General features: G+C 46.9%; 1 protein-coding gene across 1 annotated transcript in view; it reads right to left on the minus strand.

The window, feature by feature from the left end:
- Col6a3 (collagen type VI alpha 3 chain) overlaps window positions 1–27,564 on the minus strand; it is a 62,353-nt gene that overhangs the window by 30,239 nt on the left and 4,550 nt on the right. The window contains exons 3-13 of the mRNA XM_051190775.1: window positions 23,917–24,519; window positions 18,682–19,266; window positions 16,023–16,622; window positions 14,037–14,609; window positions 11,933–12,535; window positions 9,692–10,297; window positions 6,006–6,620; window positions 4,410–5,009; window positions 3,464–3,801; window positions 2,103–2,181; window positions 1,074–1,222 (exon numbers count right to left, since the gene is read on the minus strand). Of these exons, the coding sequence (XP_051046732.1) occupies window positions 1,074–1,222; window positions 2,103–2,181; window positions 3,464–3,801; window positions 4,410–5,009; window positions 6,006–6,620; window positions 9,692–10,297; window positions 11,933–12,535; window positions 14,037–14,609; window positions 16,023–16,622; window positions 18,682–19,266; window positions 23,917–24,519 (5,351 nt within the window). The remainder of the gene's footprint in view (window positions 1–1,073; window positions 1,223–2,102; window positions 2,182–3,463; window positions 3,802–4,409; window positions 5,010–6,005; window positions 6,621–9,691; window positions 10,298–11,932; window positions 12,536–14,036; window positions 14,610–16,022; window positions 16,623–18,681; window positions 19,267–23,916; window positions 24,520–27,564) is intronic.

The following is a 27,564-nucleotide window of genomic DNA, read 5'->3' on the forward strand; positions in this document are numbered from 1 at the left end:
AAGAAAAAACAGAAAACCACCAATGTGCTGCTAATAGTCCCAATGCGCGGCACACGGGATGAAGCTACCTAACTTCCTAACACTGGCTACTGCTCATGGCATAGGGTAGGAGAAAAAAAAAAGAAAGAAAGAAAGAAATCAACTGTGATCGTTCTTATCCATGGTGTCCTAGACTAGGCCCAGTATCCAAACATTTCCAATACAGCTGCTCAAGTTTTGTGTTTTCAGTATAACCTTTGTATGTCTAAACCTCAAACATAAAATGCAACAAATTCGTTGAAGCTGGCTGAGGTTGAAGAAGATTCAAAATTAGAAATCCATGGCCTGCCTTCCCCTGAGCCATGGTCAGACTCTTGAAAATCAGTGCTTGCCTGGAGGAGTCCCTAGAGCAGCCATGTGGGACCCTGGGCCACAACCACCACAGTGTGGAGTGTGGGTCATCAGTGTCTCTAACACCACCAGCCCAGCCCTCTGCATCCCTTTTCATGCAGCCCATGACCTTGCACATCCCAATGTGTTTATATTTCCATCCACTGAACTAGTGCTAATCACACACGCTCTTGCAATGAACTCCCCACAGCCTCTGTTTGCTGCCCTGTTGTAGGATGAACCTGCTTCTACTCAAACAAACAAACAAAAAACTATTTTTTGTGACAGAAAGAAGTGGAGAGGAAGAGGGGGCAGAGTTGGTCCCTCCCACTCTTATAACATTAGTCATTAGCTGAGAATCAGTGACCCCACCCTCTACCCCCACCCCCACTTCCCATCCCAGGAGGCAACTGCTCTCACTGAGAGAGGAGCCCAGAAGGGGAGGCAAAGAGAGGCCTTTCCCACCCAGAAGTGGTCTCCATCTCTCTTTCCCTGTGTATCCTTGATGCCATCATGCAGTTAAGGCAGATGCAGTATCCAGGACTCATACGGCAATAAAACAGGTCTCAAGCGCATCAAAGGACACTGGCACATACCCTTCCCCCAGTCACCAGGCTATCAAGACATCTGGCTTTGCTGTCTTAAGATGCCAAAAATCTAAATTAGTCTACGTGTAAAACTCTTTAAAAGAAACAAAGACTCACAAGCTGCTCTGCTAGTTCATAATCCAAGTCAAGCAAGTTGAGCCTCAGAGGCCTGTCGTACATGAAGCCCCGCCCAAACTCCAGCTGCTGCGTCAGCCGCTCCAGGTTGGCCACACGTTCAAGGCCCACCAGGATCAGGGCCCGGACACCTGCGAGGAAAGAACCATTTAGTACATCTGGCCTAGGCGTTAGGGAGCCAATTGTCATTTTTTCCTGACTCTGGATTTGCTCTGTTGTACAATTTGGGGGGTTTGTTGTTGTTGTTCAATTTACATGTGTTTATTTTGGGATGGTGAATACAAGGGCCACATGCTCATGTGACAGTCGTTGGACCACTTTAATCCCTTGTGGGCCACATATCAGATATCCTGCATATCAGATGTTTATATTACAGTCTGTAACAGTAGCAAAACTGCATTTATAAGGCAGCCATTAAAATAATTTTTAGTTGGAGGTCACCACATCTGTGTTAAAGGTTCACAGTGTTAGGAAGGTTTTGAACCACTGCTCTAGAGCTTCTGGCTTTGGCAGCTGCTTGATCATCAGCATCAGGACATTGCAATGCTCATCTGCCCAGGCAAGGCTGCTCATCCAGCCACTGGCAAATCTGCTTGATAAGAACTTATATGATTTATTTTACATTAGTTATGTGTATATTAATTTAATGAGTGGTTAATATTGCTGTGAGAACTGCAAACTGATCATTTGATGACTTTCTAGTCAGCTTGTCCTATCCTTAGTATATGTGATGGCCTTCAACGAACTAATAATTGAGCTCTTTTGTAATAGTCTCATTAAATCTGTATATTCTCCCTGGTAAATGTTTCTCTGAGGTGGGGCTAGTACCTGCCAGTAAAGCTGTCCCTCACTCAAAAGTAAGTTCAGTTCCCTTATGTTATAGCCTAATCAGAGAATGAAGATGCCAGGACAAGAGCCTCTGGCAGCCAGGTTTCCCTCAGTAAAGTGGTAGGTCTGCCTTGAACAGTGGGGAGGGGCTCATTTTTAACATGCAGGAAGCCTAGAACCCACCTTCTTGCCGGAGTTCCTCCGATGCTCTGTGTAAATCAGCCAGGTCCCCATCTGCTCCATCCGTGAAGTGAATGACTACCTGTAAGCAACAGAAGAGTCAAGGTTCCCCCTGTGGCCAGGGAGTCTCACAGACACTCAGCAGGGAACTGAGGGGTCATGGAGAGTTCAAATTCCTCATCTACAGCTGAGGAGACTGTAGGCCAGGGTCAAGGGCACTGTGTTGTCCATGTGTAACATAAAGGAATGCACATCCATTCTGATTTGTCTTTTAAAACTATCACAATGACAATAAAAGTTTATCTCATACTTATGAAGTTCCTAAGAAAATTGGTGTTGTGTGTGTGTGTGTGTGTGTGTGTGTGTGTGTGTGTTGGAATGAACTGTGTTGAGATTCTGATTTCTAGTACCTCAGATTTTGACTGCACTTGCTAGTCAGACCTTAAAGAAACAACTAAGCTGGATAAGACTGCTGTATGACCTTAATCTAATCTGACTGGTGACCTCCTAGGAGGAGATGATTGAGCCACAAACAGCCAGAGGGATGAGCATGTGAGGACCCAAGAACAAATCAAACTGAGAGGGTTCAGAGCAGGGCAGAGCCCTGCCCAGGTCTTAACTTGGGCCTTCCAGCCTCCAACACTGTGAGAAAGAAATTCTTGTGGTTTAAGGCACCATGCCTGTGGTATTTTGTTTGGCAGCCTTAGCAAACAAATACAACATGAGTGCACATAATATGTGTATCTGTGTGTGTCTGTCTATGGTGTGTGTGTTGTGTGTATATGTGGTTGTATATGTGCAATGTGGTATGAATATGTGCAGGGGAGTGAGTGTGGTGTGTTATGTGTATGAGTGTAGTGTGTGTATGTGCTTAATTGTGTTATGTGTATCTGCAATGTGCATTTGGTGAGTGTGTTATGTGTAGGATTTTGTGTGTGTGTGTGTGTGTGTGTGTGTGTGTGTGCATCTGCAATGTGGTGAGTATGTGTGCTATGTGTATGTGTGATGTGGGGATCTGTATGTGGTGTGGTGTATGTCTCTGTGTGTGTGTATACAAAGAGAGAATACAAATAGACAGTATATCTTATTTAATAGGACTACAATTAAAGATGGATCTATTACAAATCCAACTCTTTGCAGCTGAATTACTAATCTCTAAAACATTGTGAGCTTAATGGGATCTAACAAGAGGAAGAAGACATGGGAGACTATGGCCAGTCTATAAGAGAGTAACTTACCTCACATGTGCTAACAACCCTGTCTCACCGTGCATCATGATACACACCAATCACTCAGGATGGGTTCCCAGAAGCATGAGGAGCTCACAGTGCTGCACACGGAGCTTCCAGCCTTAGGCTGCTCACCTTCACGCTGTCGGGCGAGGACTGCCTGAACTTGTTCTGGTACAGCTTCAGTGTGTCAGCTGTGAGGATGTATGGATGCTGGCTGCGCATGTTGCGAAACTTCTCAAACAGCTCTGGCTGATACTCAGAAAAGTCAAAGGCCTCCACTGGCCCAGAGGGTGTGTTGGCCACCACCGACACCTGCACAGTGGGCAGCTGGTTGCCACTGCAGCTGATCCTTTGCATCTGGCTGATTCGATTCAAGATGGTGTCCACCTTGGACTCGAGTCCCTTCTGACTCACAAATACATTCTGATCTCGAGACCCATCAAACCCCAGGATGACTTCCAGATTACAGGCTGGCAAGGAGAGATGCAGGTAGAGAGCAAAATGAGATATTCCACCTATGAGCACAGAGAGGCAACTAGTTCTGACTCCCTCTCACTCTCAGGAAACAAATTGTGGCCACTTGAATATATGTTTGCTCTCTGGGGGAAGTGTCAGTTATTTGGGCACAATAATGTACATTTGGTATTTAAGTATATCTCAAGTTTGTGTTTTAAATTAAAAATACTATAGAACGCAAATGCCCTAACCCAGGCAACTGATCCGATAAACATATAACTGCAAATCAGAGGCACATCTATAACCCCAGCACTAGTCCACCTGGGAGTTTTGTGAGTTCTAGGTCAGTCTAGACTCCAAAGCAAGCTATGTCCAAAAAAAAAAAATGTGTTTTTAAAGGTTAATTGAGTCTAAACTATCTAGGGAATTATATAGTGGGGGGAAAAGTGAAATTGATAAGACTTTGACTCTTATCCTGGGAGAACCTTCTAGAACAGTGTGTAGGTGAGCACAGGGTCATAAATAAATGTCTAAAGCAGCCATGAGCCTGAGGAACCCACAGGACAGTACTAGGGACACTCAGTGTCAGCGGGAAGGGTGAAGTTGTACATGTGCTTATTACCTTTGGAAACATCCGTCACACCAGGACAGAGGGTTTCGTGCATCGCGTCATGCAAAGTCTCCAGAACTGTCTCACTGAGTTCTGATAGTTCCTGCACGCTGCCCACCCGGAAGGCTGTAGCACTGTTGGAGGCTATCTTCCCCACCTCCTCAGAGTCGATGTTTCTCACACCGACAGCAAACACCTTGACACCTTTCTGGGTAAGGGCCAGGCTCACATCCTGAGCATCCTCCACTGACTTTCCTCCTGTGATCACGAAGGCGATCTGAGGGACTCGCTCCTCCAGGCGGCTGCCAGCATCGGGCACAAAGTGATTCTGCCGCAGGTGCTCCATGCCCACCTTGGTGTTGGCATGCCTCCCTCCCTTGTAGACCACTTTGTTGATGGCGTCAATGATCTGCCTTTTGGTGGAATAGTCCTTCAGGAAGAATTCATCAGTGGGGTCTGAGTTGTACTGGACCAGCCCCACTCTGATGGAGTCACCCTCTTCGTAAACAGTGTCCACAATTTCAGATACAAAATGGAGCACTTTCTGGAAACTTTCCCTCCTAAAGTTGATGGAACCATCCAGTAGGAACACGATGTCTGCCTTTTTCTTCTCTATAAGTGAGTACAAGAAAGATGAGGGGAACTCTGGTCTCTAAACTCAGACTATGAACACACAATACAAGTCAAAACAACCAACATGTCTACTACTTAATTTGTCAGGATAACCTTCACTCTATCCCAAGCCCCAGTGGCTCCCTGCAGACAGTACTCTAAAAACTGAAAGATGAATGACAAATCACCTAAATAAAAGGGAAAGGAGGCATACGAACTCAGCAAACTAGACCCGGTCTTCTCACCACATGGACTTAGGCTGAGAGTTTAATAGGGACCTGAAATCCCAGGTATTTCCAGGAGTGCCACTGATCCTTATGTCCTCTGGCAGGAATGAGGAGAGATGATTTAGGGGCAGAGCAAGGAAGGGCAAAGGAAACCTGCTCCAGCATAGGCAGGAGACCCTACAGACTTCAGAAGGACCACAGCGTAAGGGGGTCACTTCCAGGTTCTAGTCAACTAATCAGACTAGACCAAAACGAGATAGTGGAGAAAGTGTGAGGACCACAGGATGTGCCCACCCAGCTCAGAAAGAGACAGTTGAAGAATAAGCAGGGACTGTGGCTCCCATAGAAAACTACCCCTGCTTGAGTGCACTGGGTGTCTGAAAGACCATCACCCATCAGAGGAACAAAGCAAGGAGTCTGCAGGGGTTGGTTGGATTAGAGTCTCACGGGTGAGGACTTAGAACACAGAGGCTGCTGGAAGTGGTGGCTATACCAGTCCAAAGAAGGAAGTGTGCCTAGACCACAGTAGGTAACCCACCATGAAGGCTGACCCCAGTAGCCCTACAGTTAATCTCAGGAAATGATGACCATTTGCTTTGGGGGACATGTTTCCCTGTACAATTTCAAATGAACTATTTCCCCGGATATTTTATGTCTAACATATCCGTAGATACAACCCTGAGAAAAATCATTGCAAAGAAAGCTAGTTAGCATTTCATTTAAAACAGCTGACAACACATTCTGCAACCAAGCATCAAATAGCTCATACCTGGCAGTGAAGGAGGAAATATTTCTACACCAGGAGGCCGAGGAGTGGCCCCCGATGGTCCAAATGAAAGCATGACCCTCTCTTCTATGTTGGGCAGCTCTCTGAATTCCCGAACCGTGAAGATCATTTTGGGGTCACTGGTGATGGTTTGCAAGTCTGCTCGATCGATGTTTCGGTCTCCTATCCCTAAGCTCATGATCCCTGAGGAGCTTATGATTTGGGCATGCCTAGCCACATCATCCTGGGACTTCCCACCCAGGAATAAGACCAGGTGTTGAGGCACCCCATCTTCTATCCGGCTCCCAGCGGACTTCACAAAGAGGTTCCTTGCCACAAACTCCAGGGCTTTGCCAGTGTTCAGCGGAGACCCTCCTTTGAACCTCAGACGCCGTATGGCATCAAGCACAAGGGACTGTGACTTGTGCGTCTTCAGGTAGAACTCAGGGAAGACATCATTGCTAAACTGCACTACCCCAACCCTCACTTTACTGGGGCCGATGTTGAGTCTTCGAACAATCCTGCTCACAAAGTCTCGGATATGAGCGATGCCATCAGCCTTGACAGCTTCTGAGCTGTCAATCAGGAAAACGATGTCGGCAGCATCACTTTCAGTCACTGCAGATGGAAGGAAAAGCAGAGTTTAGTTCCTGTGCAGCCCTGCTCTGACTTTCCCACTGCCTCAGCTTCTGGAACTGGTGCTTGTCATACCCCACGTAATCCAACACTAAAGTTACATTCCAACACGTGCACTGGGCTTTTGAGACTTAGTCATTAGAAGCTGGGTTTTCCAGGTTCATGGTGCTTGCCAGCGTATCTGATGATCTGAGTTCAAGATCACCAGGAGGAGAGCAACCACTCTCAAAAATTGTCCTCTGACCTACACACACACACACACACACACACACACACACACACACACAAACACACACACACTTTTTAACAACAAAAAAAAGGCAGGTAATAACTACTTTTTCAAATTCTCAAATCATCCAAAACTTTCTCTAAGTCAACTTTATTTTGGTTTTGTCCGTGTGGCTTGGGTTACTACTAATTAAAAACCTATGGGGAGTGTTGAGAAATTAATCCTATGTTACCATGGCAACAGAATCATGAGCAGGAACCACCAAGGAGACTGTGATCACTGAGGCCAACATCTTTGTCAAATGAAAAGAGAGAGACACCTAAGGTCAACTGTTCTCACTTACCCACAATGTACACCATTAAGATGAATCCCTGTGGCTTCCCAGCATTCATTGCTGCACTGCCTTCATTCATGGGAGAAGGGTTACCACAATGTAAGGCTGCATGCATTCCAAGAGCCATGTTAACTGTCCTCCGATATAGGCTTTCTTGCATTCCTTGAATCTTGTTGAATTGTTATTTGAATGAATCTACAGCATTCAATAATTTTTTTTCTTTTTACTATTATTTTCTCTTTTCTTCAGAACTTGGTTTTTAACTAGAGAAACACTCTATATTGTAAAGTTTTACTTTGTGCTGAGGTTTTTTTTTTTTAATTTAATGAAATTACCTGAAGACTCTTGGGTTATAAGAAACAAAAGTAGTTTTGTGTCCCATGTCCATGTTAGCTCATTACAAATAAATTCAAAATCTGAATCAATTCTAGTCCCAAGTATTTTGAATTAAAGATATTCAACTTGTATAAAATTAATCAAAATATCTTGAGAAAGATGAGCCACATTCTCGTGTTGAAATTCCAGATGCCTCTCAGACATCTTTTAACTAAACTCATATGTTGCCTCTCAGTGAATTTTGGTCTGGTTTTTGTCTCAGTTCCTGGCTTTTACAGTGTAATGTTATAAAGTGAAGTGTTGAGCTGATTATGAAATGAGACCATTCACTGAGAAAGCGGAAAACTAGTGAACTGGCCTGGACCGCAGTCTTGGGGTCCCCTGCTAAGCACAACCCTCCAGGACCTCAGCATCAGGCAGAGTCTGACCGTGATGAAGGTGAAAACACCCAACCATCTCAAACACAAAGAGGTAAGTATTGTCTAAACCCCAAGGACAGCCCACAGCCCCTATTTTGGCAAGTAGAAGTGACAGCTACACATTCCCCCAAGACCTTTGTCCTTCCAGACAAGTCTGATGACAGCGGTCACCTGCAGAATTACCTCAAACTTCTGTGCAGCCCCAGATCCAGGCCAAAGTATCCCTTGTCTTAAGCCTTTCACAAAATTCTCTACAACAAGCTCAGATCCTGAATGCCCTTCAGCACCACACTCCCTGTGCCACGCTGAGCATCAGGGCCACCTTGTTAATAGTATGTCCTGGCTTTCTCAGGATGGTTGGAAAGACTTCCTGAAAGAAAAGGAGGACCTCTCCATTGCCAATTCCCCTGTGTGCTTTTTGTCAAGGTGACAGAAACCAGAATCACTCTGGGAAGAGGGAACCTCAAGTGAGGAATTCCCTCTGCGGGCAAGTCTGTGGGAGCACTCCCTCCATTGATAATTAATGCGTGAGCAGTTCCACCCCTAGGCAATTTTTCCTGGGTGGTCCATGAAAGCAAGATGAGAAAGCCATGCAGGAGCAATCAGTAAGCAGCACTCCTCCATGATTCCTGCCTCTGCCTCTGCTTGACTTCCTGCCCCGACTTCTCTCAATGATCAACTGTGATGAGGATACATTAGCCAAATAAGCCCTTTTCCTCTCCAAGTTGCTTTTTGGTCATGGCGTTTATCACAGCACTAGAAAGCAAGGCCTTTGGGCCTGGTATATTTTATATCAAAACTAGTACAGAGGATACAGCACACTTTCTTTTTCCATTCCTCTGTCACTGGACACATAGGTTGGTTCCTTAACTCCCTATAACACAGTGCTGAAGTACACACTGTGGTGGGTTGCTCTAGAGTCCTTCAAATAAGCACCCAGACGTGGGATGTCTGGGTTGTGTACAGAATTCTCTTCAGTTCTCGAGGAACCTCCACAGAGTCTTCCACAGTAACTAAACTGTTTACGCTCCCACCAGCCATGCACAAGGGAGCCCTTTGGTCTACAGCCCCATCAGCATGTGTTGTGATTCATTGTCTGTTTGTTTGTTTCAACAGCCATTCTGTCTGGAATAAAATAGAATCTCAAAAAAATGTGGTTTCCATACACAATGGAAATGTCTTCAGCCATAAAGAACAAAGTTACATTGTTTTCAGGAAAGTGGATACAACTAGAGATTTTAAAAAAATGAATTAAGCTAGTCTCTGAAAAATTATTATTATATTTTCTCTCATTTGTTGTTTCTAGGTTTTCTAAAGATACATAGTCATACAGGTCTATATGCCATGAAACTAGTAGACATTAAATTGTCTAGGAAAGCTTTTCTCAACCTATGGGTGCCAACCACTTTGACGGTCAAAGAACTCTTTCAAAGGGTCAACTAAGGCCATCAGAAAACACAGATATTTACATAACAATTCATAACAGTAGCAAAATTGCAGTTAGGAAGCAGCCACAGAGATGATTTTATGGTTGGGGGTTACCACAACATGAAGAACTATGTTAAAGAACTGTGCTAAAGTGTTGCAGGGTTGGGAAAGTTGAGAACCACTGCTCTGGGAAACAAAGTAAGTAAGGGAGGGTAAAGGATGGGGGAAATGCCTACAATATATCCTAGTATGGAAACTTTATAAAAAAATTTACCTGGGAGAGCAGCCCTGCCTCCTCGGGTCTTACCTGGAGGGGGATAATGTGTGCTGGCCAGGATTTGCTGGATCTGCTGGGAGGTCAGAGTGGTGATGGGTGTCAGCAGTTTCTGCTCCAGTCTGGGAAGCTCCCTGAAGGTGCTCACTGAGAACACATACTCGGGGCTCAGGGAGATCTTCACCAGCTCTTCCTGGTTTGTGTGCCTGGCTATGGTGATTGGGGCCACCCCGAACTGCTTGAGTTCCGCTGCTGAGTCGCCCACCTCGTCATCAGACTTCCCGGATGAAAGGAGGACCAGGAACTGTGGGACACCCTCTTCTATCCGGCTCCCCAGCGGCCTCTGGAAGATGTTCTTCAGCACGTACTCCAGAGCGTTTCCAATGTAGATCTGCCTCCCGCCCTTGGGCCTCAGCCGGCGCACAGCGTTCTGCACTTCGTCCTTGCTGAAGTGGGCATTCAGAGGAAACTCCATCTTGGGGTCCTCACTGAACTGGATGACTGCTACCCGGGTGGTGTCGAAGCCTATGTCCAGGTACTCAACCAGCCTCTCAATCAGGGTGCGGATGTGCTGGAACTCTGGGCTGGCGTTTTGGGATCCATCAATGAGAAAGACTACATCCTTCTTGCTGCCTGTACCTGCAAAGCAGACAGGTCCATTGGCTTCAACTTTAAGGGCACTAGACTTCAAGTACTCTCGAGAACTACTTCCTAGTCTGTCATCAAATCAGTGGGCAAGAGATCCTAGTACCAGGCGCTATAGTGGAAACACCAGTCCAAAGAGCCAGCCCTGTGTGTTTTCACATCCAAATGTCCGGTGAAAGAGAACCAGCGAGGGACTTGGAAGACTGAGCCAGAAGCAAGCGGAAACCAAAGAGCTGTACCTACACCAGGGTGGGGATGGTGATTTAGGAAGGAGGCACCAACTGTGACAAGAACTGTCCACATGCCCCATATCTAGGAAGGAGAGGACAGGAGGGACCCTGCGCAGTAAGTCTTACAAGGGCAAAGGAGCGGCTGGGGGTGTCACGGGGCACTGAGAGAGCAGACCTGAGTGACACACATTTATCACGAGAACAATCGTCTGCTACAATGGCGATGGAGCAGGGACGCTGGAGCAGGGTGAGTGGGATGTGAAGGGGGTACACTGAGCATGTGCAAAGAGAAGGGCAGAAGAAACAGAGATGGGCCATGGGGGGGGGCAGGGGGCGATCACTCGGAAGTGTGGAAACATCACTGGGAAGGACCAAGCAGAGCTTCTGAACGCTCTTTCCAATTCTTTGTAATTTCCCTCGGAAATAGGACTCAGGGTCTGAAGCTGAGTGGGGCACGGGGAGAGAAGAGCAGAGGAAGCAAGGTGGGAAGAAAGGGAGAGTTAGAAAGTGGGAGGGTGAACGAAACAGGAACTAAAGTGTATGGACACACATGTCTGGATTCACAGGAGAGAGACTGAGCGCGCGTGCACACACGTGCGCACACATAGACATGCATCCTCAGGCATAGGTACACCCTAACAGATACTCCTGTGGTCCAACAGAGTTTGGAACTGGCTGCATTTCCCTACTATGTCAGAGAGAGAGGGGGGAGGGAGAGAGAGAGAGAGAGAGAGAGAGAGAGAGAGAGAGAGAGAGAGACTGCTTTTATCCACCCCATGACCGCCCTGCCCGAGTGCCCAGGAAGTGCGGGCCCTGGGACTTCATGGACAGCATGTTGGCCTCTTTCCTTCTTAGCTGCCAACGGCTCAGATCTTGTCCAGGGTCATTGCACAGAGGACAGGAAGGCCTCTCCACAGCTGGGACACCTCTCAGCCCCAAGCAAACTTCACACATTGGTGCCATACATACAAATACTCCAGAGACCCCACCCTCTCAAGAGAGCAGGCTCCTCCTGATGGCAGAAGGCTACAGCTTCCAGGTGCCACTTAGGCTAGACACTCAGCAAAGGTCCCTCTCAGGCTCCTCTGTAGCACCTGGATCCACTTCAAATGCATGCTCTTTGGTGCTTTAATTTGGCCACAACCATGAATCTTAGCTTCACTATTTGATGCCAAGAAAGAAAGAAAGAAGAGAGGGAGGGAGAGAGGGAGGGAGGGAGGGAGGGAGGGAGGGAGGGAGGGAGGGAGGGACAAGCAGGCTCCTGGTTTTTCACGCAGCTCTACACTCTATTTGGCAGGGGGAACAAGACTGAAGATGCTTCGTAATATACAGTTCAAGCAAGTAGCCAAGGTGATTATGAGGAAGAGAAATTCAAAGAACACAAGCCCAGCCCCCTCACCTGCGCTCGGCGAGGGCAGAAACACTGGTTTCAAACTGCTCAGCTCCTCACGACTGAGCCGGATCACCCTCTCAGAGACCACCTGTTGGACCGTCCCAAGCTCCCGGAAGGTGGGGATGGCCACAGCAAAGTCCGGGATGAAGGAGATGGTCTGCATTTCAGAGATGTCAGCATTCCCAATGCCAATGCCAATGGGCACTGCCCCGCCCTGCTTCAGGACCATCGAGGGGCCTCTCACATCATCCCCGGACCTCTCGGCCGTGAGCACAATCAACAGCTGGGGGACACCTTCTTCTATCCTGCTCCCTTTGGAACTTGTCAGAATGTTCCTCAACACGAAGTCCAGCGCCGCCCCTGTGTTAGGGATAGGGCCACCCAGCAGTGTCAACCTGCGGATGGCATTGATGACACCCTGTTGGTCCATGTGGGAATTCAGTTGGAACTCGGGTCTGGTGCGGTCACTGTACTGTACCAGGGCCACACGCACCCGGTCAGGACCCACGTCCAGGCTCTCCACTACTCTTTGCACAAACTCCTTTAGCAGGGGGAAGCCACTCCGGACACCCTCGGAGCCGTCAATCAGAAACACCACATCCTTTTCTCCTGAAATTGGAGGAAAACACCTAGTGACTCACACAGGACTGGGCACTGTAGACCACCATGTTGGGTGGCATAACCACCCCCCCCAGGAAAGACCAACCCCAAATCCTTCTGTCTGTGAAGAAGACTTTGTGATTAAGTGACAAGTTAGAGATGAAGAGTGTGTACTCCCCAAACAGCCACAGACAGCATCATTGCAGGAAGGGGAAGGGGACTAGGGTGGGTATCATTCTGCACATCTAGAGGATGGAGAAGAGGCCATGAGCCAGAGAATTCGAATGACTTCTGGGATCTGGAGAAAGGAGAGAAATGGGCTCTCTCCCTCCAGCTAGAAGGCAGCCTGCCTTGGCAACACCTTGACTTTAGCTCAGGGAGAAGGGATTCTGATGCCTGACCTAAAAAAAGAAAAATTAAAATTAAATTGTCAGGAAGGAATTCCTTCTGTTGCAAGCCATGATGTGTGCGGCAAAACTCTGAGGCAACAGTAGAAGAGGAATGTGTCAGTAGAGAGGGCTCTATGTTTTAACTTTCTTAACTATAAACAGAATTGCAAGGCCAGGTGCGGTGCCCTTTATGGCAGGGCTGAAGAGACAGAGGCAGGAGGATCTCTGTGAATTTGAGGCTAACCAGATCTGCATAGCAGGCTCCAGGCCAGCTAGTGTTATGTGTGAGACCCTGTCTCAATCAATCAATAACTGCTAATTTAGAAAGATAAACTCAAGGAAGTAGCTGGGAACAGGAAATAACTGAGTCAGCAGAGCCAAGCATTTTGCAATTGTGATGACTTCAAGTGTTCGCTGGAAAGCACAAGAGTGTGTGTGTAGACATGCATGCTCCAGTGGTGTAATCCCTTAGCACACGGGTGTGTGTATGTGTGTGTTCATTCTATCAGCAGGGCAGGCTGCCTTCTAGCAGGAGGACCTAGGAGATAACCCATTTCTCCCATAATATCATATATATATATATATATATATATATATATATATATATATATATATGGAGTGGTTTCAGTTAGAAATTGTATTTTAATGCTGCCTTCATGGTGGAACTGAACTGAATTCATCTGCCTTCTCTAATGTCTTTAGTTTTTGATGAATGTAATTAAAAGACTTACAACAGTGATATTCACTTAAAGTGTGTCACTTGACACTTGATGTCAAGATGAAGGCTATTTTAGTATAACACAACCATGGTATATGGCTTTGTTATCAAATAGGAATTGTTTGAAGACGTAAAATCTAACCCTCCTCAATGCATCTTATTATGAAATATTCTAGTGCCTTTAAAAAACGTTCACCCATATCCTTCCAAGACACCGTTAGAAAATGAGACAGAGAATACTTCTATTCTTTTGTTCCCCCGGAAATGGCCTGTAATTTCCGTGTTCTCTGTAAGCCCTGGGAGGACTTCATCTTCATCTGAGAACCTGGATCCAACAGTGTCTGCTAACGTTCTGAAGCTAGAGACGGGGCTGCAGGGGCGGGAGCACACACATGCGCAATACCTGATACAGGCCCTGCGCTCTGTGCCGCTTTCAGAAGGCTCACAATCTGTGGCTGGAGGTCCCCAATCTTAGGAAGCGACTCTGCCACCAGGATGAATGCAGGGGATGGCACAATCAGCTCCAGCTCATCAGGATTGGCGTTCTTGGCTTGAAAGATGAACGGTATCACTCCTCTCTGCTTCAGGGAGTTTGCTGGCCCCGCCACCGCATCTGTGGACCGACCTGCAACTAGCAACACCAGGAACTGCTGCACGTTATCCTCGATGCGGCTGCCGGCCGACCTCACAAAGATGTTTCTCAGTGCGTAGTCCAGGGCATAGCCCAGGTTGAGGGCTTTGCCAGTCTTTAGCTTCATCCTTTTCACGAGATTCAGGATTTCAGCCTTACTCTGGTGCTCATTGAAACGTGACTCCAGCTTGACGTCATCACTGAACTGAGCTATTGCTACTCGGATCCCATCTGGCTTCACATCAAGTTCCTCAATGATTTTGTAGAGAAAGTCTCGGGTAAGAGGGAACTGGCCCACGACATTGGATGAGCCATCAAAGAGGAAAAGAATGTCCCGCTTGCCCTCTACAAGGAAAGCAGATGGACACAGTAAGCAAAGAGACCCTGACACCAAGTTGATTCTGCCTACCCCCACCAAATGACGTGGGAGTTCATCAGATTCATCTGACATCACCGTACCAGCAAGGGAGGAGGACAAAGACGCTGCTGTGGCCTCTGCTGTTCCAGAGCAGCACAAATTTGCAAAGGAACAGACAGCACTGAGCTGGCCATTCTACAAGCTCACGACCCACTCTTGACAAAGCAAGCTGCTGGAAAACCTGCCTGTCCTGTTCTTGCAACAGGTTAGACCTTTGAGAACAGCCAGTGTTTTCATGCTGTCACAAACAGAACTATCAAAACTGTGTTCCATTCTATATTTCTGCTGAAAACTAACCTCCACCTCCTGTGACACAGAGCCCTTACAGATTAACTGCCCATAGACACCTGGATTGGCAGGGATCTGCTCAAACTCATGTTTTCAGTAACCTTAATGTCAAGAATTAAGACCCAAAATACTGTTAATGCTTTGGGGCAGGGGTCACATCACTACTAACATTTCCAATCTACCAAAACTGAGCCACAGAAAAACATGAGTGACATCCAAAAGAGGACTGTGCCACACCAGGTAAATATCATCTCAAACTGCTCTGAGAACGCCTTCAGTGAGGCAGTCATAGGCTCAGGCTTGCTACCCATCTGGGTGATAAGGGCAGAAAACTGGTAGGGTTCCTGTATCTGTTACTGAGGGCCATATTAATCTCCCAAGTTACAGTAACATGGACCCGCTGTTGCATGAAAATGCACAGATAGCTTTTTACACATGGCAGAGTCTGAATGTAGAATGTCACATTAAGAAAAGACTCTGATTTTAAAGGATGCCACGGACTAATCATGTAATGGAGTCAATCAACCAGTCAATCTCTATCTATCTCTGTCTCCTTCCCTCCCTCCTTTTTCCCCTTCCCTTCCTCCTCCTCTTTCTTCCCCCTTTCTCATGGATTTTCACTCTAGAACAGTAGTTGTCAATTTGTGGGTCACAACCCACTTGATGGGTCACCTAAGACCATCCTGAATATCAGATACTTACATTATGATTCCTAACAGTAGCAAAATTACAATTATGAAGTAACAATGAAATAACTTTGTGGTTGTGGGGTCACCACAACATTAGGAACTGTATTAAAGGGTCACAGCATTAGGAAGATTGAGAACCACTGATCTAGAATGTTCGCCAAATAACTCTGAGACAACATGAACAGGACATGGCTGAATGTTCTGCACTCAGAGTCTAAGTTTGCTAGAGCAGTGTCTCCAACCAGTCCAACCAAAGCGAACCCACCACCCTTCCACAAGTCACAGGCTCTGGGGTTTCGTTGGCCACTGCTACCAGGAAGGCATCTGAAGAGGGAGGGGGGCCCACACTGGCGGGAGGTTTACCTGTTTGGGTTAGTGGAACTTCCTGCACACCTCCACTAACATATGTGGTTAGGGGCTGAATCAGCTGTTGAGGCAAGGCTGGCAGGGAGCTGAAATCATCCATGAGATACACCAGGCTTGGGTTAAAAGCAATGTGCTCTAGCTCAGCCTTATCCGCCCGGCTGGCCCCCACACAGAAGGTCAGCACACCCTGGTGCGCTAGAGCATTGGCAGCTTGCAAATAGGTATCCTCAGAAGGCCCTGCCAGGAGCAGGAGCAGCAGCTGAGGCACGTGTTCCTGGGTCCTGCTGCCACCTGCCTCTGTGAAGTGATTGGCATGGACATAGCTCAAGGCAGAGCCTGTGTTCAGGCCCGAACCCCCCTTGAGCTGCAAGCGCCTCAGGTGAGCAAGCGTCTCTGACTTGGTCTGGTAAGTGTCTAGAGAGAACTCTGTGACGGGAGTGTCACTAAATTGCACTAAGCCGACACGGATATTGTCACTTCCAACATCGAGGCTGTTAACTAGGTTGGTTACAAAGTCACGCACATAAGGAAAATTGTTTTTTCCAACGTTGTCGGATCCATCCAAAAGGAAGATGATATCCCGTTTGTTTACGTGAACTGCAGTGAAGCACAGAGAACACGGTGAGACACAGCCCTGAGTGGGTTCCCCATGTGTGCCCTTCCCTCGAGGGCACGCATGGCACAAACAGAACACAGAGGAAGTCAATGTGGCAGAGCATGTCATCTGGTAAAATATGGCAGGCAGCTGCATATTTTTCTCGTGGTGGCTGGAGCTTGTGAGACACACTGATTGATAGCCGAGTGTACAAAACCGAGATTGCTCATGGACAGACAAGGAGTTAGAATGTATACGACCAACTAAATCACCAAACTCCTGAAGCAGTGTTCCCTCCCTGAACTGAACTCCACAAGGGTGCTGTCCTCTCTGTGACACTCATCACCAGACACCTGGGCACAGGATGGTTGCCCGTGCTGGCTGAGCCCTCTGGGAATCATCCGACTGCAGAAAGAGGACTCTTTCCGCCCAAAGCTCAACACCCGTCCACGTGGCCCTAGGAACATACCCTCTTTAAGTCTACCTGTCAATCAATGTATGTGGCCCTCTCACTGAGATCCTCACTCTCGGTTGCTCTCCTGTCTTATTTAGGATCACATCAATACTAGACAATAGGGTACCCAGGGCAGGTCCTCCAAGGAGGTGTGGCAGGATTAACTATGTCAATTACAGTGTCAACTTGACAGAGTCTAAAAATCCCCTAGGAGGCAAACCTCTGCATGTCATCAGGGAGTTTTTCTAGGGCCATTGAGAAGGAAAGATCCATCCAAAATAGAGATGGTGTTCCCCCCCCTCCCCATGGGCTGGGGTGCTAGGCAGAATACAAAGGAGAAAGTTGGGCTCAGCAGCAGCATCCATCTCTCTCTGCTTCTTGACTGAATATGACCAACTACCTCAAACTCTGCTGCCATGCCTCCCCCACGATGGTGGACAGCACCCTCACACTGTGAGCTGGAATCAACTCTTCTTCCTTCAATACCTTGTTTTTGTCAGAGATCAGATATCAGAGAAGTTAGGTGCCAGTAAAATGCAAAAGATCATATGCCATGTTAGTCCAAAATTATTTGCATGAAGAAAAGTTTATCTGTGAGTCCATATGTAGGTATTCAACCAAGGCTTAGAAATATTTGGGGGGGGGGAAATGTACTGAATATGATTCTGCCCCTAGTCAGCACTTCTGATACTTCCGATTGGCCATAATGCTAGAATCACATTTGTTGCTGTATATATAGGTATGTAGGAGGATGTACACAAATTACATTTGAGCATTTCACCATCTTCACTAAAGGATTTGAGCATCTATGGATTTCTGTATCCATGGGTAGAGGGAATTGAGCCATCCCCTATGTATACTGAAGGGCACATTTAGAACTTTCTACTCTCCACCCATGCCTCATTGTAATTCAGGCTAACTGGATCCTGTGTTCATTTATCAATTTTAACTTTTAGAGAGAGAGAGAGAGAGAGAGAGAGAGAACTCTCAAGATGGTCTGAGGAGCAAGCAGGCACTCATGCAGTAGGTTCATGCATTGTGTAGTTCTCCAGTGTGAGGTCTGTGAGGAGGGCAAGCTGGATTGCAGGATATTCATCTTCTCTTCATTGAGGATGGAGATTTGTGTTTCCTCAGTTCACAGGCTGAGAGCTTTACAGTATCTTTAGGAATAGCTCTGCACTGTCAATCATATAAAGTGAGGGACCTGAGGGACCATGGGCTTGGCCTTCACATCCATCTATCAGTACCCTTTCCCGTTGAAGGGAATTCTCACACAGAGAGAAAAGAGGGGCTAAAAGCTGAGGGTACTACGTCTGTGAGTAGAGATGCTGTCATCTCGGGAAGGGAAGGGAGGAGGATCACTAGTGAAAACAGAAGGGATGTCAATCATAGGACTTCTGTGGCCAGAAGCACAGGTGGGTGGCCAGTTTCACAGTTTCAAGTCATATACATTTACAGAGTGACATTTCAACTCTACAATTTCAACCCTGCAGGAAAATTAACCCTTCACAGTGCTCTGTCAATTAAACATTAATACAACCCTGGACATGTCTCCAAGGTTCTGCCTGCCAGCCCCTTCCTGCATGTATAGAGCACAGTTGCCATACCTTCTGTGGTTCCAGTGAGGGTCCTGAGGGGCGCCAGCAGATTGGGTAGCATGCTTAGCAAAGGAGCAGGGCGGAACTCAGCGGGGGTGAAGACCAGGGAGGAGTCAAAAGCGATCTCTTTCAGCTCGTCCTCATCAGCGGCCCTGCTGCCCACGGCAAAGGCCATGATGCCGCCCTGCTTCAGCTCCTGGGCCGGCTGGCTGACCTCATCCAGGGACTTACCACCCGTGATCAGCACCAGGAGCTTAGGAACCCCCTCAGCTGCCCTATGGCCGGCTGAGCTAGTGAATAGGTTGTTTCGAACAAAGTCCAGAGCCGACCCTGTGTACAGGGCCGAGCCTTCCAGGGCCTTCATCTTCTTTACAGCAGCTATGGCATCCCTTTTGGTGGAGTGGGTATTTAAATAGAACTCGGGCTTGACAGTATCTGCATACTGAGCCACTGACACCTGAACCAAGTCTTGTCCAATTTCCAGCCTCTGGATGACTTTGGTAATGAAGTCTCTGATGGCATTGATGTTGGACTGCCCCAGGCTGGAGGAACCATCCACCAGGAAGACTATGTCCCTCTTGTTGACTTCCATGACTGTAGATAGCAACAATAAAAGGTGAACAAAATGGCCTCAGTGATCAGATTCAACAGTGACATTGTAAAGCTCCCTATGAGCATGCAGTTCTCCCTTGCTCTGGTCAGAGTCTCAGGGGGGAATTGTCACATGAGTGATGGGCTCCCTTCCAATCCTGCGTACTTGCAGAAAAAAAAAAAAAGTTATTTTTAGTTTCACACACCACCACTAAAGAGGTAATTGGCTCTTTACTGCCACAAACGTGGTTTGACAGTTTAGATGAGTAAGCCCGGGTCTGCTCAGAAAACTCTTTGTTTCACTAACCTGATTTCAAACCCACACACTGCCAAATGCAAAATCTGAAAGAGAATGGGCATTCCTGCCCTACATACAGGCTTTCTTCCTTGGCTCTATATTATGCGGCTTCCTTTGGCAGGCAAAAACAAGTATTTAATGGCTTTTCATAAACCTTGGGGAAAGAAACAAGTGTCCATCCCACCAAGGTTAGCCATAGGTTGCTACTTCACACCCCAGGGTAGGAATGGTAGTCAGTGACATACCATGACTTGGGTGACTTGGACAAAGAACAAAAATGAGCACCTTGGCCAGAACTCCACTGGCAGTGACTGTCACTTTGTCCAGGCACTGTCCCAGAATGTGTACAACCTACCCAAGGGATGGGACAGGTCTCTATCAGACTTGGTACCAGTTCCTGATGTATCAGGCTACTCCTAGACTGTAAAGATGCTGGCTGAGCTCAGCTAGAGTAGGAATGTTTACAAAAGGCCCCTGGTATCCCTTAAACCAGACAGCTGGTATGACAAGCTAATTTTATAATACCCAGCAGAAGAAAGAAGGTTGGAAATAAAGGCAAGGAATAAGCAAGAGCTTCCTGAGAACTGAGACACCTGTCATGATGTATTCTAAAGCACAGCTCATTCCTAGTCACAGAGGCTGGGGATATGGTATTGGGGTCACTGGTGCTGCCATGAGGAATAGCTTTAGTATGACTGTGCCTGCTTTAACACTCTTTGCACCAAAAGGAGACAAACTGTGTCCTGCCAGGAGTGAGGTGTTTATGCATGAGCACTTTCAGTCCAGGTACCCAGTTATCTATCTGCTGGTATAACTGTGGCTAGAACATCACCTGCCCTTCCTCCCTAAGCCACAAACATCCATTCAGGGATCCTTCTCCTCCTTCAGTTTAGAACATGCAGTTCCTTGGGGTTGCAACTCTGACTGTAATGTAAAAATGTCTTTGCAGATAAACTTAGTGCACATGTGTGTAGTGAACTTCTCATACCTTTATGTCCCTGGAAACAATGTGCACACTAGTAAATATATAATGCTCCATATCTGCATCATACATGTTTACCATGCATCTCTCACACGGCAAACTGGTAGACACATATCCATTGGAGGGCCCCCTGAGAAGTGTCATGCCCCTTCACAAGCACACCTCCAGGTTGCGGCAACTCATACCTGCCACCTCCCAAGTTTTATCACCTCGCTATACACTTTATCCGTGGTCCATGGAAAAGACAGATGTCCATATGTGGGGGACATGGCAACTGTAGAGCATGGACTTGGATTTGTAGATTCTACAGTATGCCTCAGGGCTCCCAGATTCCATGACACAAGTCCTCTTTGATTACTGAAGAGGTCACTTGGTTTGTGTTTAGAGTTCTAGAAGCTGCTAACCTGGGTTCTCCTGGAATGCCACGTATGCAAATATAATAATCACTGGGGAAAAAATGTTCCAAGCCACTCAAAGACCGATCAGGTTCCTGTTTGCCACATGCTTCTGACACTAGCTGACCAACCTCTGCAGGTCGTGTCCTCTCTCTGGGCTACTATTTCTGTGACATGGGATGGAGGGGCTGCTTTATGGGCCACCTCACACCCAGTTCTTAAACCGCATGATTCTCGAGCTTCCTGTTTGGGATCCATCTCAAGGATGTACCAAGGCCTCCTTCGCTGATCTGACAGGGCCAGGCTTTCTCTTCCCCAGAGCTCTGATGAGCCATCATCTCTTAGAACGTGACCTTGAAGGTCCTGCTACATGCATGATCCTCTTCGGCACTCACTCCTGGGACTGACAAGAGGACAAGCCCGGGATCCCTTCTCTCACCCCCAAAAGCTTGGGAGTTGGGAAAGGACATCCTCAGTCTCCCAATTAACATCTCCAACCGAATCCTCTCAAGAGCCACCGTTCCCATCCATTTACTCCTGTCCCCAGTCATCAGTTTATCTGGAGGACTTGGGAGCCCTGTTATCGGAAGCCCCCGGTGCTCACAAGGACTGTGTCCTCCCATCCACCCCACCCTGCTCCTAGAGTCACAGCTTCTGAGTGTCTGTAGACGCTATAGAGCACACACACCCCACACCTGCCACCTGCCTCTTTTCTTTCAGACAAGTGACACTCCCACTTCTTCACCCCCCACCAAGTTCTCAAATCTGACCTTCAACCCTTCCCCTCCCCCTCCGCCAGCCAACCCCTCACCCTGTGCTACCCTCATGGGCTCTCTGATTCACTAGCCGTCACTTCCTGTGCCCCCCAAGTCCCCATCAGACCCTCCTGGCAAAGCCTCTCATGGTTCTCTTCTCCCTGGTGTCACCCAAGCAACTGGGCGTCCCTGGGGAAATAGCACAAACAGGAAGTCTGTGTTCCACATACGGGCGACAGCACCAGCACGCCACAACGGAATTCTCCCAGGAAACTGGCTTCCATCCTCCAAAAGGACCACCCCACGGCACTGCTCAGTCCCCCTCCGCTGCCAGAGGAGGGTCTGATCTCCCACTTACAACTGTTGGCTCCCCCTTCCCCAAGCCACTTGCTTCTCTGGCCAGTCATGGTACTAACTCTGTTTCTAAAACACAGAGCAGCAGTCTTGCGGTTCTGCTCGAAGCCCATGCAGACTCAGAGAAGCTCAGTGGACCGTAAATGTCCCCTTCCTTGTTTCCGTAATCATGGGAGCCACAGCAAGGCATAGCTGCAGCTCAGGTCGCAGCCAGGCAGGTCTCAGACATGGCTTCCCTTTTCTGCAGTGATTCCTCTGCATCCAGCTCCAGCCCAGTCCACTGAGCTCCCCTCCTGCGCCCTATCCTCATCAAAATAAGAGGAGCAGGAAAGCAAAAAGGGGCACAACAAGCTGCAGCCTGATTGGCCTCTGAACCCAGGGACACCAAGAGCCTTCCCGAGAAAGAGGTTCTTATATATGGTTAGCTCTGGTGCCAAAGTCAGGCGAAGATGTTGTGGCCCTGGGCTTTCTGTCACAACTGTGTCATTATCAGAGCTCTGTCTGAAATTTATCTGAAGGAAGCTGTCCTAATTCTGGCCGGGCTTTACACTGAGCAAGTGTGATGAGTTTTCCTCCGCCTTTACCCTGCTGTTAGACTGGCCAGTTAACAAAGCGCAGAGGTCAGCACTGTACATGAGCCATTGAGGAAGCTTTTCATTGAGACTTTAAAGTGTTCTGCCGTTAATTTCATACCGTGGCATGTTCACCAAAACATTTATTTTTGGAAACACCGTTATCCCTCTTGCTAAGAAAAATCAGCCAGGAATCCCAGGGATACAATGGGTACAGCTACTTATGACAACAGTTATTTCAAGGGTCCAGGCTCTTCCCTTATATAGCTAGCAAACATAGCTAGACAAACTAGTATTTCCACTCAGAAAAGTTAGAATCACAGACTACAGATGACAGCCAGAGTCTCCCATGAGCCTTGTTCACGTGCTCAACTTCACTGGGTCTGCACACTGTTGAAAACCAATGAGGAATAGGGTCTTGTGTTCAAGGACTGGTCTGAGAGCATCCCCGTGTAAAGAAAAGGCTGGGAAGTGGACGGAGTGTTTGGGGATAATGAAGCCTTAGGTAGTGTGTCTCTACTTACTGGAGGGTTTCCATCTGGCCTGTCTAGGCTAATAACACCAACACCATCTGAAAGTGATGGCCTCTCTGTCAACCTTTCTGGTATCCCCACACCTCCTGTGTTTACGTGTGCATCTCTCATATGATACTGAATGGCTTGCATTCTTTAAATGACTGCAGTCGGCTGTGCTGCCCTAGGCCTTCCACTCGAGCATAAATGATAAACCTGCCGCTCAAAACAATTCCAAACTTGGAAGTGCAGGACCAGAATGGTCTATGAATCCAGTGGGTGCTCACCTGAGCCTTACCTTCAGAAATGCCCCTCTTGTGTTCACCACACTGACATAGGAGTAGACACCACTCCCCGTTGCTGCTTTTTGGAAGACACTATTGGTGAGTGTACCTCTAACAAGCAGACAAAACCTTTATCCTGGAGTAGCTTTCTCAGAACTGTGATGAATCAATCCCTCAAGCCCTTTTCAAGATGATTGGATAATAAACAGATAACACATGGATACCTAGTGGTTTAAATCTGTTACATTAGCCTAAAGAGCACATTTTGCGTACAACCCGTGTTCTAGGGAAGCATCCCATTCATTCATCCATCTTTCTGAACAATGCAATGACCATTCACAGCCCATACAGAATTCAGCACGTCACAGAATGACTGACAGGCTGTGGGTACTTACGGGTTCTCCCAAGGTGAATCACTCCAGTGCCCACCTTCCTTTTATGACAATTACCTTACAACACACCCCCATTCCTGTAAAGATGGCAAAAAAAAGGCATACATACCTTGTGTGACAATAGTTGGCAGTTGCAAGACAATGTGCCTTTGGGCCACACCAACAAGGTACGGCAGTAATTGCTCCTGGAGGTCCCCAAAGCTACGGAATTCCGGGACAGTAAACACCAAGCTGTCATCAGTAGCTATGTGTTGAAGCTCTGCCCTGGAGGCGGCCTGGGCTCCAAGGCCAAATGAGAACACACTAGCCTGCTTCAGAGCTACCACCCCATCCCGAATCTCATCGCTAGAAGGCCCGGCGCTTATGAGGACCAGCACCTGGGGGACCCCTTCCTCTGCCCGGCTGCCACCTGTCCGGGTGAAGTGATTCTCGACCACAAAGTCAAGGGCCAGGCCTATATTGGCCGACTCCCCCCCAGCAAAGGTGAGCCTTTTCACAGCATCCAGAACCATCGCCTTGGAGGGGTAGGTGTCCAAAGAGAAAATGGTTCTGGGCTCATCACTATACTGGACCACCCCCACTCGGATCTGCTGATTTCCAACTGAGAGTCTCTCAAGAACATTTACAAGGAAGTCTCGAATGACAGCAAAATTGGCACTTCCGGTGTTGTCTGAGCCATCAATAAGGAAAACAATGTCGGCTGAGTCTTGTGCTTTAAAAGAAAGAAATGCAAAAAAAAAAAAAAAAAGTGAAAGCATTAGAACAAGTGACCACATGCATCATATGACGTGTTTCCTTGGAAACCAATAAGAAACACGAAACACAGACAAACAAAACACAACGTCGGTGAAGGAGTGTGGAGTCGGGTTTAGTTCTGCATTCTGAGTGGATAAGAGGCAACCACTTAGGAATCGTGATTAAAATAGGGCATTCATAACAAATTTTCATCCGTGATACCATCACGGTTAAACTTCAAAACATCATGCTCCAAGGGAAAAATCAATATTCTTGACTTTTCTTCTAAATTTGGAGGTAAGTATACTTGCAACTGATTAGAAGGTATGATATTGCAGGAGAGATGATTAGGTTGTTACAAATCCAAAGGTTATTTCTAATTTGTGCTCATTTCTCATCAAAATAAAAATTTCAATGCAAATGCACAGCTTAGGAAACAAAAGCCCAGGTCCATGGCCCAGTGGCTGATAGCTCCAGAAGTCTATTTAATGCCTTACATAACTATTGTTCATTTTATTTCTTGAAAATCAAAATGGACGACTCTGGGCACATCTGGGACCCAAAATTCAGACAGTTAAAAAATCCCTTGATGTGTGATGGATCCTATGTTCATCTCTCAAGTACGTGGCTATGTGAAATCCAAACGTGGGGCTGGGGTTAGAAATTTTTTTTTTTTTTTCTTTTTGCATTGCCTCTATATTCAGTCAAGTAATGAAGAACAATGTTAAGCAGAGTGACATGAAACCAGTCATGACATAATTATCCAGCCTCATTTTATGACATCCTAATGGATTACCTAGCAGGACCAAGATTGGCTAAGCCAAAATGAGTTGTCATTGCTGAAGGACATAAAAATGACTGCCAAAGACCTCTTTCTCCCAGTGATGGGAACTTGAGTCTTCTATTCCATTACTGAAAATGGGGATTTCACAGAGACTGGGGTAAAGGGGAGTAATGAGTGAGTCTACAAACCAGGGTAGGGAAATCCAACAGTTTAACCCCAGCACTTAAATCAAACTATTCCCCAGCAAATGCGTTCATGCTTAAGGCGTACTGGGGCCAAGAAGAGCCTCCGTGTGAGCATGAATATTCATACTCCGGGGCCCGGAACAGGGTTATTATACTGTAATACAAGAAAAGACCATTCATTTGGATTTGTGAGGGCCAGTGAGTGTTTTAGATTTAAATTTAGTTTTTCCTTCTGCCAAAATATCTGCTTATGTTCTCACCGGGGAAAGACCCACAAAGCTCATTTTGCAAAACCAACGAGTTTTTCTCTCAGGCAGTGTTCTCATGAGAGCTGAAGCAGGGAGTGCCTGGCTTCAGTGAGCTCTTCCTCCCCCCAGCACTTGAAAGTCCTTGACCACACATTCATTCAAGCTTTAATCCTGAGAGAGGTTTAATCTAGGGAGGTGTAGGAATTTGGAATGTTGCTACCACTGTCCTTTCAGCAAGATACAAGAGGGCAATCACTTTCCTCCTGATAAGATACAAGAGGACAATGGCTCTGTCATAGTCACTGAGACCTTATGTGTTAGCAACTGTCATACAGTATCAGTATAAGACTAGAAGACCCTCGGTTTGAACTTGAAAGATTCTACCAATCTTTGGCCAAAGCACAAGGTTCCTGAAGGATCTTGGGAGGATGCAGAGCCAGGGAACGTGAGTTACAGACCATAAAAATGGCTCTCATTATTGCATGGAGGACCCCATAAAAGGCCTCCATGTTTCCAGGTCTAAGCCAGGGACCTCAAGGGACACAGAAGAACCTGTCTCTAAGTCATTCTATCTAGACATTATAGAATAGTTAATTATAATCAAGGTGGACAATAAAAAAGTCATAGTAGGACACAATTCTGTCTTCCTTGTTTCTACCTCCTCTATTCCATACTCTGGTAGAAATTTCTAAGGGTGTAACTACCACAAAAGAACTCTCTGGGTAGGAAAGCAGGCTGAACATCATCAGTGATAGGTCATAAAATGGTGGATAATTTGTCATCACTGAGTCAAAAACCATGATCCTCTTACACACACAATAATGAAACACACAGAGCATGCTTTGTTAGCCGCGAGAGCCGAAGCCTCACAGAGACCCAGGAGCCCTGGGTTCTTGTGTGCAGCAAGGCGCACCAACGGCCAACACCAAGTCCACGAGAATCAGACTGGAGGCTGTGTGGCTCCCTGTTTCGTGTCTCGTGGGTCGCACCCTCTGTGGCACCTTCTACAGAAAGATGGCCAAGGAAGAGCCCTAAGCCTTAGTAGCCTGAGTGTCCAGGAAACATCCTGCTCCTATTTCCTGTACAAAACACAAATTTTGAAGAAAATATATGCTGAACTCCTCAGAATTGGCTTCAGCTTCTATTTTAGACACAAGGTCTCATATCTCAATTGCAGCCACTTTCAAAGGGTAACACAGAAACATCTTAAAACACAACCAAGACTGATGAGAAGAGCAGGGTCCATTCAGAATGGTGACCCCCAATGCTTTCCATGTGTAGGCTGTAGCTTTAGAATCAAGAACAGTTCACCGGGAAATGGTCCCTGCGGCAAACTTAGTCAGACCACGAATGTGCCTTTTCCTAAACTTTATTCAGGGCTCTTTATTGGGAGCCTGGCTATTCATTTGATCTTATATTAGTCTCGCTATGGAACACACAGTGAAACATGGTGTGAAGGAATTGCAAAGTGCAGTTAATCAAAAAAGAGGACACACTCATTCTCCACTCTGGTGCTGCCAGTGGCTAAGACATAGAAGTCAGAGATGTTCTCTTGGCATAAAAACAAAGGTTTTTCGCTGTACAGAATATGCAGACTGTTTGCTCTTGCAGTGGTCATTTAGGGTTTTATCCATACATAATGGCTGCAACATCTGTTTCTGTACATTAGTCTGCCAAGGTGTCAGCTTTGGAAATGTGCCTTTCTCTACTAATCACATCTTTAAATGAGTGTGTTATAGCACTCATATTCTGAAAGGGGTGCGTTAGAGAATCTTGATGGACTCAGACAGCTGCCCTATGTTCCC

The sequence above is a fragment of the Phodopus roborovskii genome, unplaced genomic scaffold (genome assembly GCF_943737965.1).
Source record: "Phodopus roborovskii unplaced genomic scaffold, PHOROB, whole genome shotgun sequence".
Classification (NCBI taxonomy): Eukaryota; Metazoa; Chordata; class Mammalia; order Rodentia; family Cricetidae; genus Phodopus; species Phodopus roborovskii.